Source organism: Sesamum indicum, linkage group LG2 (genome assembly GCF_026168435.1).
Source record: "Sesamum indicum cultivar Baizhima isolate 11 linkage group LG2, ASM2616843v1, whole genome shotgun sequence".
NCBI classification, from domain to species: Eukaryota; Viridiplantae; Streptophyta; class Magnoliopsida; order Lamiales; family Pedaliaceae; genus Sesamum; species Sesamum indicum.
In genome coordinates this window covers 19475901-19490099 of record NC_142658.1, presented here as the reverse complement: position 1 = coordinate 19490099, position 14199 = coordinate 19475901, and the positions used below count along the sequence as shown (strand labels likewise).

General features: G+C 31.5%; 1 protein-coding gene across 2 annotated transcripts; it reads left to right on the top strand.

The window, feature by feature from the left end:
- The first annotated feature begins 6233 nt into the window (after window positions 1-6233).
- LOC105156226 (myosin-binding protein (Protein of unknown function, DUF593)) lies at window positions 6234-10325 on the top strand. 2 transcript variants are annotated; one of them, XM_011072301.3, is made up of 4 exons: window positions 6234-7880; window positions 7991-8170; window positions 8261-9668; window positions 9759-10325. In XM_011072301.3, the coding sequence occupies exons 1-3, from the start codon at window positions 6503-6505 to the stop codon at window positions 9646-9648; spliced, it is 2946 nt and encodes a 981-aa protein (XP_011070603.1). In that variant the 5' UTR covers window positions 6234-6502; the 3' UTR covers window positions 9649-9668; window positions 9759-10325. The 2 variants fall into 2 exon arrangements, with proteins under 2 accessions (XP_011070603.1, XP_011070602.1); XM_011072300.3 differs by having other exon boundaries at window positions 7982-8170.
- The last annotated feature ends 3874 nt before the right edge of the window (window positions 10326-14199 follow it).

The following is a 14199-nucleotide window of genomic DNA, read 5'->3' as shown; positions in this document are numbered from 1 at the left end:
TTATAAAAATTTGAAATAAGCTATTTTGGATCTTATAAGCTCTTTAAGAAAAATAAACTTCACTAAACTTTTGATTTTTTTTTTAAAATAAATAATCTTATAAACTCTTTATTCTTAACATTCAGTAGACAAAAATACACTCAGAATTTTATTAATATTTGACTTTTACCTTCATAAAGTTGACAAATTTTCTCCTAACGCAAAATTATCTATTTATATGATTTTAAATTATAATTGTTTGATGGTTTTTTTGATTATCATTACAATATGAAGAGCTTAGTAAAACATATTACAGTATTTTAAATTAATTTTAAAATAAGATTCAACATTTTTAAGCTCTTAAAACATATTATAAAATATATAAGCTTATAAGATCTTTCAAATAAGTTTAGTCGAACACCCTCTTAGTTTCATATGCAAAGACATTCTGTATTTACTACATAAATATAACACATATACGTTTCATGTACAAAGATTATGTTATTTATTTTATTTATTTTTTTATAGACACAGTGTGTATATATTAAATAAAATAGAAAATACAATAAAATTTAAAATTGAAAATCGAATCCGCATAATATTCAGAATGATTACTTATAAATATATTATTACATTATATTAATTTTTGTTCTATTGTAAAGTGATAATTTTACGAGTTGTGTACAAAAGAATTATGAACATTTAGTTGAGTTGGTTGATACCTTTGTAACCAAGCGAAATGTAGTAGATAATTGATGACTAATTGGGTAGATGAATCAAGGAAGTTTCATGCCGCTCACTTGGTTATGTACCAAAAATTTTAATTCAAATTGAGTTTGATTAAATTTAAATTAATTATATGGTAAGTATAATATACTTATTCAATAATTGATGTATAATTCTAAAAAAAGTGACTAATTACATTATATTTGGAGGTGTACATAAAAGTTTACAAAGAATATTGATTATTTGTATGATTATGTCTAATTTCAGAAGTATTGATCCATATAATTTATATATCCTATAAAATAATGCATAAAATTGGACAAATAAATATTTTTTGTGGTGAGACTTGGATCCAATAATTATATCAATTTGAATCTGACTGAATAACTCATACATTTGGATTTCTCAATTATTGGTATTAATTATTTATAGATTCATTACATTTGTCCCTCTTTAAAATGTAAAGTTTTATTTTTTCTTAATTTTTTTTTAAAAATTACACTTACATCCCTTCCAAAAAATTCTCCATTTATACTTAGCCCACTTCTGTAAGGGATATGACCATAAATGCTGACATTAACAAAATATATTACATAAATTTTTAATTTTGCCCCTCATTTAGTATTTTTCATGTATATTTTTGTGCTCAACCAAGAGATTATGAGTTTCAATCATACGCATGTAGGTGTTAGTCTATTTTTATAGTAGTGTGTGTATGTTGTTTCTTTTTTCACCTGAAATCGTTGGCTGTTTTAGATTTATTATTATACTGCATACCGAATGTTGTAATAGTATATTGCTTGCTTCAAAAACATCGTTATATTTTCAAAAAAATATCATTACAATTTTTTCCTTATAAGTGTAAAATTATTACATGATAATGTTGAAAGGGGGGGAGGGGGAGGGTAAAATTAAAAATTCATTTTGTCCAAATCCTAACAAAACGGGGACATGTATAAACAATAAATTTTCAGAGAAAATATAATTGTAATTTCAAAACTTTTTTGAAAAAAAGTGTAATTTTATATTTTTAGAAGAGATTTAATTACAAAGCCGGAGATCTATATATAAAAAATGGAGGGGAATGAATAACTCTATCTAATACGTAGTTTTCAAATAATAGATCAAAACATTTAGTTTAATTTTTAGAAATAAAGGTTTATATTAGAAATATAATGTCAAAAATCCGAAAAGGATAATGACGTCACTTCTCTTCAATTTTTGTGGTTCATTTACAAGAGTGATTAATTTCACAAATTCCTGTCTATTAGGATTTTATTCTTTTGTCTTTGTCTGAGATGAAATCTCTTATTTGCCCTCGATCTTATGTTTATTCTTCATCAATAATATATATGGTTGGATGAAAAAAGAATATTAAAATCTGCGTAAGTTACATCGACGCTCTTCCAGATTAGCTTAATTACACAAAAACCCTACATCCCTTGAAAAATTGCAGGTGCATTCCCTATAGAGGGTGTTAGTATAATGTACTTTATTAAATATTTTTGTAAAATTTCACCATTGAGCAGTAAGTGTACTTATAATTATAACTACAATTTTAACAGGTGTATTTGTAATTTTATAAAAAAAATGAGGAATATTTATATAATTAGACTTTTAATATAATTTACCCTTATAATTTATTAAATTGAAAAATGGTAGTGACATGTAATTAGGTCCACAGAAACAAACCAAAATATCATATTTCACTTTGCTCGGATGAAAATTAAATAAAATAATCATTTAGAAATTAGAGTGGTGAAAAGGACGAAATGAAAGAAGCTTTGCTGGGTAGGCTTTTGGGCTGGCAAACAAGTACGGCCCTCGGCTTTAACTCACAAATAATGTCATCTTTAGCAGTAATCGCAGAAGCTTTCACTTTAATTATCAACACCCTCTCCCCCACAGTTCAAGAAAATTTCACTTTTAAACATTTTTTTTTAATAAATCGTTACAATTATGTCATAAATTTTAATTATCAACATCAAATATTTATACCTATAACTATTATTATAGTAGACCAACATAAAACACAATGACAAATTCGAGGGGTGTCTGTAATTTTTTTTAAAAAAAATTTATATAAATTTTAATCCTTTTTACATATTGTCCCCCCCCCCCCATCTCCACAAAATTAATTGTGATAATGTAGGCAAGCGTTCCATATTGGTTGCAGACGATGAGCTTTAGTGGTTTACAAGCTCCAAGACCTCATTTCCCTAACAAAGCGTTTTTTCATGACAAATTTATGAGATTTATGCGAACTTAGTACGGACAATATCTCGCGTAATGAAGTACTCGAGTCGCAAGTTATGTCAAATTATCCCCAATAATGTGTGAAAGTACAATTTTTTTAACTATTCAAACTTCTACTTTTTAATCAATTGCAGATAAAACAGACTAACAATTATATATTAATGGAATTCAAATTCATATTCTCGTAGTCCCAATGTCTTAGTTTGGGTAATTAAATTAAATCTCATTTACCACATTTAAAGAGATTGAGCATAACAATTTTAAGGGGGCAGTGCAAGATTTATGAATTTGGAACGTAGATGTCAATTCATGAAAATTAATTGAAGTAGATACAATTTTGGAGTAAAAGCTGGGAACACTCAATAAAGTATGTGATAATCTATTCAACAAAATAATTAATTAGGGATAGATTTTAAATTGTGGTCCATAAAGAGTTCTTTATTTTTTTTTTCTTAGGATCTCATTGAAAGATTAGTACATAATGTGTAACTGTATCATCAATCCCAATAAATTCTGCTTTTCGGAGTGATTCTCTGAAGGAGCAACTTTCATTGCCGTAATAGAGATCAAACCTATACACTTCCAACCATTTAATTACTATTTTATTATTTTTATACTAATCAAATCGAGCTAGAGACGAGCTCGAAAGTTTATTGACCAAATATTCTTGTTTAAATTAACAAATCGAGTTTACACAAACTTTTATCGATCGACTTCGATCAAGTATCAAATAGTTTGATTTATTTTTCAGTGATACCCCTATTTAAACCTCTCGATGAGGAAAAAAACTTGTAATCTATATAATATATAATTAAAGAGGGATGAATTGGACATCAATTTTAATATTTTAATTTAATTTACTGACATCCAACCCACTCATTCTTTTAACTTTTCATTCCTTTACTATCTTTTGATAGTTATATCGTTCAATATATTTAAAAGAATAATAAATTACAATAAACGCAGATGAAACATCAATTTTTATAAAATTCGAACTCTCGATTTTATGGTAGTAAGATTTCAATCTTTCCCAATGGAGCATTTCAAGACGAAAGTTGATCATCATAGGATGAAAAGTATGAACATGTAGGGAGTATGGGCAGAGGAACAGCTATTGACAAGCGAATGGAGTTTGAGGAGGCTTTTCTATTTTGTGGCGAATGGGGGACCAAGAAATTATATTTTCAAATTTATCCTCTTCCATAAAAACAAGAAAATAATTTTTTATTGGACCGCCCCTATGCAGAGAATGATTCAGTTGTTGCACAAAAGGTTGGAACAGCCTTGCCTATGCATCACTCACCTGTGTACTGCATTTTAACTTTTAGTGCCTCAAAAACTATTTTCATCCTTACATTTTAAAAAAAAAAAGATTGAAAAAGAGGCTAACTAAAAAGAATAATCACATAAGCATTTTATCCAAATCAAACTTGGTTAATCATATTGTAAGTTTTGTTGTTCTTGCCAAGTGATTTATTAGTTTTGGGACTATATGATGATCGTATTATGCGATTAATTTGATTTATTCGAGTCTGATTCATACTATTTTTCTTTTCGTAATACGAAATGTGTAAAATATATTTATGTTCATATTTCATAATATGAGAACACAGAGAATATGATTAGCTATATTCTATAATAAACCTGATGCTGGACAACGTTAGGACTCATGTCAGGCCACTTGTCTAGAGTTCCCTTCCTAAGCACCCGTTGTCTACATAGTGCCTTGTTTGGGACTGATAATGTTGGACAGACGAGGAATTTGCGCTACTTATAAATTTCAAGACATAGTCTATTTTGTGATAAGCTTTTCCGAAGAAAATCATGTGATTCTTTCAAGAGTAGATAATACCTCACATAAGAATTTTGGTTCTGATGTGCGAGTGTACGCTAGATCATTTGGTACAATTTGCGGAAAACAAGTCAATGTATCGTGTTGAAGTCCCTCTAAATGTTGGAAAATACTAATTCTCATCTTTCATTGGAAACTTAGCCAATTTTTAAAACTGAAGGTCTCCTCTATTTTATGAAATTTTTTTTAAGATAAAATTGTATAATTTCAAATAAAGTAAACAATACACCACGTAAGTACACTAATTACAGTGTGCGACTAGAAGTCAGATCAAAATCTATATTTTAAGAAAAAAAAATCAATGGTAAATTAAGCAAAGAAGAATGTGAATTGCCAATTAATTGCATGTACCTGCAAAGAATACTTTTGAATAAATAAAAAAAAACTGTGAAAAAAATATTTGATTATTGACCAAAAACCCAAAAAAAGAAGGAAAAAAAAAGGGGAAAAGATGAAAAACAGATATGATGAGGTCCAGCATCCGGCATCCTTCAATGGGGCCCAACAACTGCTTTTCGGGTTGGCCCATCAACTCATTTTATTGGTTGGTGGGGCCCACCCGTTTGATGCCCGTGTAGAAAAATAGAGGGGGGGTGGGAGGTGGGCAGGGCAGGGTTCGGGCAAAGCAAAAGGTGTTTTGGATCCAAAGTTGACAACACCACCCATGGGGTTGCGGAGGAGGGGCCTCTCATCCCCCCACCCCCCACCAATAATTTAATTGCCATATAATTAAATATTTTTTTTTTCACTTTATTAATAACATATTCATTTTTCTTATAATTTCAAAATATTTTATGAAAAAAAGGCAACATTTTTTTAACAAGCCTAAAATATACGGAGGTGGAGGAGAGCGTATTCATGAAAACGGCTGAGGTGGAAAATGTGGCAAGAATTCGAACGTTACTGTCATTATTTAATTATTTTAAAATTTTAATATTATGAAATTATTTTTTAAAAAATATATATCTATAGAGTTGAAGTTGAATTTCATTGTGGGTTTTTTTTATTTATTTTTGAGTACTATAATTAATTGATTGTATTAGTATTTTTTAATCCTCAAACAAAAAATACGTGTACATTATACATACTTAAAAATCACATATACAGAAATAAGAAATTATGTCCACGATGAAATTCGCAAGCAGATATTAATATTAAATATGTTCATTTCTAATAATTCTTATGAACTTAGTATTTAAATTTATGGGATGGTAATTTTGTTAATATTAATGGTTCAATTAAATTTAAGAGGGGCTAATTTGCAATTTAAAAGAATATATTTACCAGCTATATTATTTTTTAATTCAAAAAAAGGGGAAAATGATGTGAAGAAACTTTGTGAAAAGTGTGAAGGGAGGCTCCAAATTGCTTTATAAACATTTGTTTAAATACTCTCATTAAAATTCTTTTGCTTCTTTTCTAAAGTTTTCCAAGTCTTCTTTGGCTGTCTGCTTCTCATTCAAACCGCCCATTTCTCTCTCTCTTGTAAACAAACAACATAAGATAAAACCACTCTTCTTCCATCTACTTCTTCTTCTTCTTCTTATTCTCTCTCTCTCTCTCTCTCTCTAAACAGCTTGGATTCCACCCCTTTCATTTTCTGAAAATCTTGTTAATTACATTAATCACTTCTGTCTCTGTTCATCCGCTGTATATACATATACACAGTAACTGAGGTGTCTGGAAACCATGGCTGCAAACAGATTTGCGACCATGTTGCACAGGAACACCAACAAGATTACGCTTATTCTCATCTACGCAGTTCTTGAATGGGTTTTGATAGTCTTACTCCTGTTGAATTCCCTGTTTTCCTACCTGATCATCAAGTTTGCTGAGTTTTTTGGGCTTAAGCCTCCGTGTCTGTGGTGTACTAGGATTGATCATGTCTTTGATCCTGCTAAAGGGGGCAAGAACATGCACAGAGATCTTCTTTGTGAAGTTCACGCCAAGGAGGTGTCCAGATTGGTGTACTGTGCGGATCATCACAAGTTGGTTGAATCTCAAGACATGTGTGAGGATTGCTTGTCCTCAAGGCCGGAGTTTGAGGGATTGTCCAAGGATTTTGCTTTGTTTCCGTGGGTTAAAGGGTTTCGAAAGATTCGGAATGATGAAGAGAAGGTAGGTGAGAATGGTGAGGTAAGTGTGAGCTGTTCTTGTTGTGGGGTAAGTTTGGAAAATAATAAATATTCATCTTATCTGTTGCTGAAAACATCATCTTGGGATGATTTGGAATGTGCCCAGAAAGAAAATTTTATTACTGAGGCTGGAGATTGTGATGATAATCATCATACTCAAGAAGGGTGTGTTTCTGATGAGAAGGTGTCAGATTTTGCTGTTGGTTCCTGTGATGATGAAAAGGTCTTGGAGGAGAAGAATGAATATCTGATGCTTTCTGAATTTGATGGAAATTTGGGAGCAACAGAGGAGGAAACAAGAGAGAATGTTTGTGATGCTGTGACTGTAGATGAGTTGAAAGAGTTGGAAGGGGGAGAAGATGAGAAGGTGGATGTGGTTTTGGAAGCAGAGGAAACTTTGAAGGAGGAGAACTCAACTGTGATCATGAAAGATAAGTCTGTACAAGTCTATGTTGAAGAAGATGCTCCTCTTGAAATCCCCCCTCAGCATCTGGAATTCTTTCTGGACTATAGTGGTAATAGGTTGGTTCCGGTTGAATTGGTCGATTCGGTAACGGAAGAGCACAAGATCGAGGAGAATGTTGAAGTTGAAGCTGATGATAAGGACAAGGACCGAGCATTTAGTCCTGATTTTGAAGTTCGGGTCGAGGAGAAAGAGGAACTGGTGGTGGAGAGTGGAAGAAGAACAGAGAAAGTGGACACATTTCTTGATGTTGATATCAATGAGGAACCTAAATATGCAATGCTTGAATCCATGGAAATAGAAGAGGATGAAAATTCTCTGGTTTTTCATCCTAGAGACTGTCATTTGGTGACAGGGGAGTTTGAAAAATTTCAAGCTTTTCCGCTGGCCCGGTGGCCTTCTCAAGAGGCAGGCGATGTTCAAGAACTCGGCGGAGCATCAAGGGAAAAGCATTCTGATGTTCATACAGGTATATACCTTTTTTGTTTCATTTCATCTTTGAAGAATTATCTCATTAATATTTGGAATGGTATATGTGAAACGAAAAACTAAACAATGCCCTTTGCCTAGACAATGTAGCATGTGAAGAAGTAGCTCAGGCAAACAATGAAAATGAAGCTGATGTCTCAATTGGAACAGAAATTCCTGATTTAGATATAACAGATGAAATACAAATTCAAGATTCTGTTCCTTCATATGAAGACATTCGTGAAGATCCTTCGACGAGTTGTGCCGATCTTTACGAAGCAGATGATCATGGTAATCTCTGAATTCTTAGCTTATATACTGCTTAGACTCTAGTTTCTTGATGCTTTTCTGCAGTCCAGTTCTAAAATTTTGTTCTATTAGGTCCTGTGCAAGTTGAGGAACAGACGGTGGAATTACAATCCTTATCAGTTCAGGATAAGGAAAATACGATGAACAATCAAGCATCATTTCACTTGGAGCTAAATGAGATTGAAGAAGATAAGGTTCCTGATACACCAACATCTGTTGACAGTCTCAATCAGTTGCACAAGAAATTGCTATTGCTTGAGAAAAGGGATTCCGCGACAGAAGAGTCTCTGGACGGAAGTATAACGAGCGAGTTGGAAGGCGGTGATGGAGTTGTTACTATTGAGCACTTGAAATCTGCACTAAGAGCCGAACGAAAGGCCTTGCAGGTACTCTATGCCGAGTTAGAAGAAGAACGAAGTGCTTCTGCTGTAGCAGCAAGTCAAACGATGGCAATGATAAACAGACTCCAAGAAGAAAAGGCGGCAATGCAGATGGAAGCTCGACAGTATCAGAGAATGATGGAGGAACAGTCGGAATATGATCAAGAAGCTCTGCAGCTTCTGAACGAACTTATGGTGAAGAGGGAGAAGGAAAAGCAAGAGCTGGAGAAAGAGTTGGATTCATACAGGAAGAAGCTTTTGGATTATGAAACAAAAGAAAAGATGAGGCTGTTGAGGAAAAGCAAAGACGGAAGTAGTAGAAGTGGATTTTCGTCTGCTTCTTGTAGCAATGCTGAGGACAGTGATGGATTGTCGATCGATCTAAATCAAGAAGCAAAAGAAGAAGAGGGGTTTTATAGCCATCAGGAGTATGGAAACCAGAACACTCCTGTCGAAGCAGTTGTCAACTTGGAAGAATCTTTAGCTGACTTTGAGGAAGAGAGGCTGTCCATTCTTGAGCAGCTTAAGGTCCTAGAAGAAAAACTTTTGACACTGGATGATGACAAGGAACAACATTTCGAGGATGTTGAAGCAACGGACATTTTCCACGAAGAAAACGGAAACCATTTAGATGAAAATGTTCATTTCCATGGTGAAGCAAATGGGCATGCAAATGGTTTTCTTAAAGAAATGACGAATGGGAAGAATCACAAACAGAGGAGAACCGCTGGCCAGAAGGGAAAATCTCTTCTTCCTCTCTTCGACGCGATTTGTGATGAAAATGGAGATGCAATGCCAAATGGAAATGAAAACGGATTCGGTTCCAATGGAGTGCACGACTCTTATGAGTCAAAGTTTGAAACAGAAAACAAGAAGCTCGCCATTGAAGAGGAAGTCGATCATCTTTACGAAAGGTTACAAGCTCTTGAGGCCGATCGAGAGTTCCTTAAGCATTGCATCAGCTCCCTAAAGAAAGGCGACAAGGGAATGGATCTTCTTCAAGAGATCCTACAACATCTCCGTGATCTTCGCAACGTTGAGCTCCGAGTGAGAAACTTGAGTGACAGTCCCATAATATGACTAGCAAGAAAAGATTATTGGTAACTATTTCAAACTTACACCTATCTCCAAAATCATTACACCACCTAGATTACGTTGTCTCACATACCTTTTATCATTCTTAACTACAGATTTCATTTTCAAAGGTCATTCACTGCTACACACTGCAAATACAAGACGACTGATATGGATCGAACGAACAAAGTAGCAGTGAAAATCTGTTGGAAGTCCCTTAATATGGAGAGTGGGGTGGCACCCTCCTAAAATGGTCTTATTTTGTGGTAATCTTGGAAGACAAGAAGTTGAGTTCTGCTTAACTCTTTTTGCCTTTATTTCCTGGTCATTTGGTCATAGTAGACCCAAATTTTTGTGGGTATATATGTGTCCATCTACCCCCTTTTGAGGAAAATGGGGGATGATGAATGTATGTGTGTGTAGTGTAGTAAGCAGAAGTAGCATTTAGGACTAGCAATTCTTTTTCTTTTTCTTGTTCTTTTTATTTTTAATTTTCAAGGGTAAAGAAAAAGAGGGGTAAATAACTCCCTTTTTCCGTGTCCTCATCTTTGCATCAGCATCTTCAGAAACATATGAGAGTTTGTTTATTTATTTGGAAAGGCTAAGGTGGTCTAGTTGTACACTACATGTATCCATCCATCTGTAAGTATATATATTTAAAAAAAAAGTTGAGAGTGTTTGTATACTGTTTTCTTGAATCAGCTGCTTTTGTGCTTTTATATGTTGTCAAGTTCATACAGTGACTTAATGTTTATGTTTGACATTACAATCAATTGGAAAAGGAGGTAAGAGATTGCTTTCTCAATGAATTGTGCTTTAAGCATAAACAAACCTTTTGGTAGGAGTATTACCTCAAAAAAAGACCTGTAAATTAAGTGCTGGATTAGAACGTACACTGACATAATGACTTAGTTTACAGCTAAGAAGGCATGATTGCATAGCTATAACTAAGCCAGTACATGCATATTAATCATTCCTACTCACTATATTAATGACAGTGGGACAATCATTTTCAAGTCTTGACATATACATACATATGTATATATATACATATGTATGTATGATCGATTATATTTAAACCCCTCTAAAAATGCAAAATTGTATTTTCGTTAAATTTTTACAAGAGACGTATAGTTGTAAATATAGAACTTTCTGAAAGGTGCAAGTATAATTTTAATTTTTTTTTTTTTTGAGAAAGCATAATTTCACATTTTTAAGAAGGGTTTAAGTGTAATTAAATGTATGCGTGCATGTGTGCAGTAAGAAAATTATTAGAGCAATTAATCCCTAAATTATGATCATTTTATGAGAACTGTCCTTGCTCTTTGAACAATTATATTGACATCCATGTTGATGAATTTTGTCACACATTTTTAGAAAGTGTTGGTGTAATGGAAATTTCATTCATAGGGGTATTATTATGATTAATCAAATAATATGGGTAATTTTTTGTAATTTGATTGTAATTGAGGGGTGTAAAATATACTCATCCCTGGATGATTATTAAATTAGGTCAAAATATATGAATAACCAATTTACAAAATTACAGATACATTCATTAAAGTTATAGTCGTAATTACAAATATATTTTATATTTAATGGCAAAAAAACCCCATATCAGAGAGTGTAATCGTAATTTAGCAAAAAGCAAAATGTGCGTATATTTGAACTAAAGTTTTAAGAGATAGTAATATAATTTACCTTAAAAATAAAAACACTCCAATCTCATTATATAATTGATGTTATGAAAAAAAAATGGTAAAACAAAAAAAGGCATACAACAGTTCATCAGAAATATATTTTCCCATTTTAACTAAATAAAGCAAAATACTTTTTTTCGGTAAATGATTGATCAAGTGAAAATTGGACTTACTCCTAATGTGTTGATGTGATTACGATAATCAGATTGAACGATGTCGCGCAACAAATTTTTAATTAAAATAAAAGGTAAATTACTGCTATTTTTTTTTAATTTCACATAATTATAAATATGATTCATTGTTCAGAATATTATCAACCCCCAAATATAGAATAATTATATAGCCCCTAAATAGTAAGGTGAAAATTACTATTTTAGTTTTGATGAATTTTCTTCTCTTAAAAAAAATTTGAAAAAATATTAAAGAAATCTTTAGAGTGAGTAAAGTAAAAAATCATATGGTATATTAGTCCACAAAAATATTTTAATTTTCTTTAAATATATATATATAAGTATAATTTATAATCTAAAAGAGCATTTTGATCAGTTCATTACAAAAACTAGATGAAAACATAACGGAGGCTAATGAAATGGGCTTATTGTTAGACGGACGTCAAAATAAGGAAGAATATTTGTAATTTTCTAAACAACGATGATATATTGGTAATTATGTCAAAACTCATAAAAAGTTATTGCAATTTACCTTAAATTAAATGTTTTGTAGTGATTAGATTGTCGTATATGAGTCAATTAGATAAATTTAATTCATCCTAATCTTTAACGAATAAATAAAAATAAAAAACAAAAAAGTGATGATTTATAGATTTGTTTTCGGGCCAAGATTACAACCCATAACACCATCAGCATTAGCTGAAATTAACGTATGATATGAACAAAGCCCAGCGAGGCAACAAAAGTAGACCCATTTTAGTGCATGTAGTTGAGTTGGTAGAACATGTGTTCCCTCATCATTATCGAATATTCTCGAAATCTTTCGCAAACATTTGTTTATCAAACACTGTTTAACGTTTTCTGATGCAGAAAGAACTGTCGGATTCGGACGGCGCCGATTACATGAAATAATAACCCACCCAATACACTCATTGCTCTATCCATTCTTATAATACACTCTAGTTTTTGAGATAATATAATGTTTTTTTTAATTTTAATGTAATTATATGTAGATTTTTTATAATTTTAAAAATTATATTTAATATCTCTGATGTTTGTTCTGATCAACAAATAGATCTATCCATTTGTACACTTTATGGTATTAACTGACATAACTAATAAAGTTGGATGAAAATTTATATTTATCCTCGATCGACTTATCACGGAGTTAGTATACGTCAAAGCAATATTTTTTGACTAACTACTCTTACAGGTCTTCACATGCTAATACATGTGACGAGATAAATCTCGACCCTAATAAAGGTAGTTTGATAAGGAAAAAAAATTATTTAATTTGCAATAAATATATAATAAATTAATTAAAAATAAATATAAAGAACTTTACTAACGAAAGATTTATTTATTAAATGAAAATAAAAATCATAAATATATAGTCCTAAGTGTATTTTTGCAAACTGCAAATCCGTGATATTAGTCTGCCCCCACCCTCAACCGCAAGTGTAAGCTAAAAATAAAGTAATGAGCAAGAAAAATGAATGAAAAGACGGGACTGCAACTCTTAATTTAAGGATGAAAACGACTCCATAACCAATAAAATATCAAGTCCTCAGTCCTTTTTTGAAAAAATAAAATAAAATAATAATGCAATAGATGTACGCAATATCTGAAATATGGTATAAAATATACAAATTTGAAGTGTGGAAATCCATCATCATTTGGGTCATCAAACAATTGTTTGGATTATTGGGATTGAGATTGAAGGTTGATTCCGATCTTGTAAAACAGGAATATAGTCCTTTACGTACGTCTGATTTACTTTGGTAGATATCTCCCACATTGCCATCTAATCAGACCCGTTTACTTAGTGTTTTGGTCAGCCACTATTTGGAGTTGAATATATCATCCATCTAAAAAGGAGATAGGATTAATTGGATTGAACACTGCATTTGAGTAAAATCTCCTTCAAATGATTTCAATTATGCATTATATTTAAATTATTTTATAAAAAAATTGATTCCAAAATTAATTGGGTTCTACATCCATTTCGACTTTTTAATAAGGAGAACTACCCTATTATAAATTTTGGATCTGACACATGGTACTGTAATGCACTTGCTCGGAGTAGTAGCATGGTACTGTAATGCACTTGCTCGGAGTAGTAGCAGTTGATAAGAAGATGTAGGAATTTATAAAATGTTTTAAGAAAGCTTAGCCAAACACCCTCTAGATGTTGTATGGATAAAAGTAAACATCTGATTAAAAATTAGGGTCTAATTATACTTAGATTTTTTTCGAAAATATGAAATTATATTTTTCTCCCAAAAAAGTTTTAAAATTAAATTTACATACCCTTCGAAAATTCTTCCTGTACACATGACGGGTAGAGTATGAGCAAAAATGTTAATGCTAACAAAAAATTATATAAATTTTTAATTTTGCCCATCATTTAATATTTCTATGTATATTTTTGTACTTATATAGAAATATATGTAATATACAAATATATATATATATATATATATATGGATTGAGGTTAATATCATTATATATAATAAGTACAAACTTACTACATACAATGTTAAATGAGGGGTAAAATTAAAATATATATATAATTTTTTTTTTAACGTCAGTGTTTTTTATTAAAATCCTAACGAAGGAGAATCATATGTAAACAGTAAATATTTGAAAAGGGTGTAAAAATATAATTTTAAAACCTTCTTAAAAAA

Excerpts from the sequence above, each read along its gene's own strand:
- LOC105156226 (XM_011072300.3), top strand. The coding sequence starts at position 6,503 with ATGGCTGCAAACAGATTTGCGACCATGTTGCACAGGAACACCAACAAG. Across the intron at positions 7,881-7,981 it reads GCATTCTGATGTTCATACAG|ACAATGTAGCATGTGAAGAA; the intron begins GTATATACCTTT and ends CCCTTTGCCTAG. Across the intron at positions 8,171-8,260 it reads TTACGAAGCAGATGATCATG|GTCCTGTGCAAGTTGAGGAA; the intron begins GTAATCTCTGAA and ends TTGTTCTATTAG.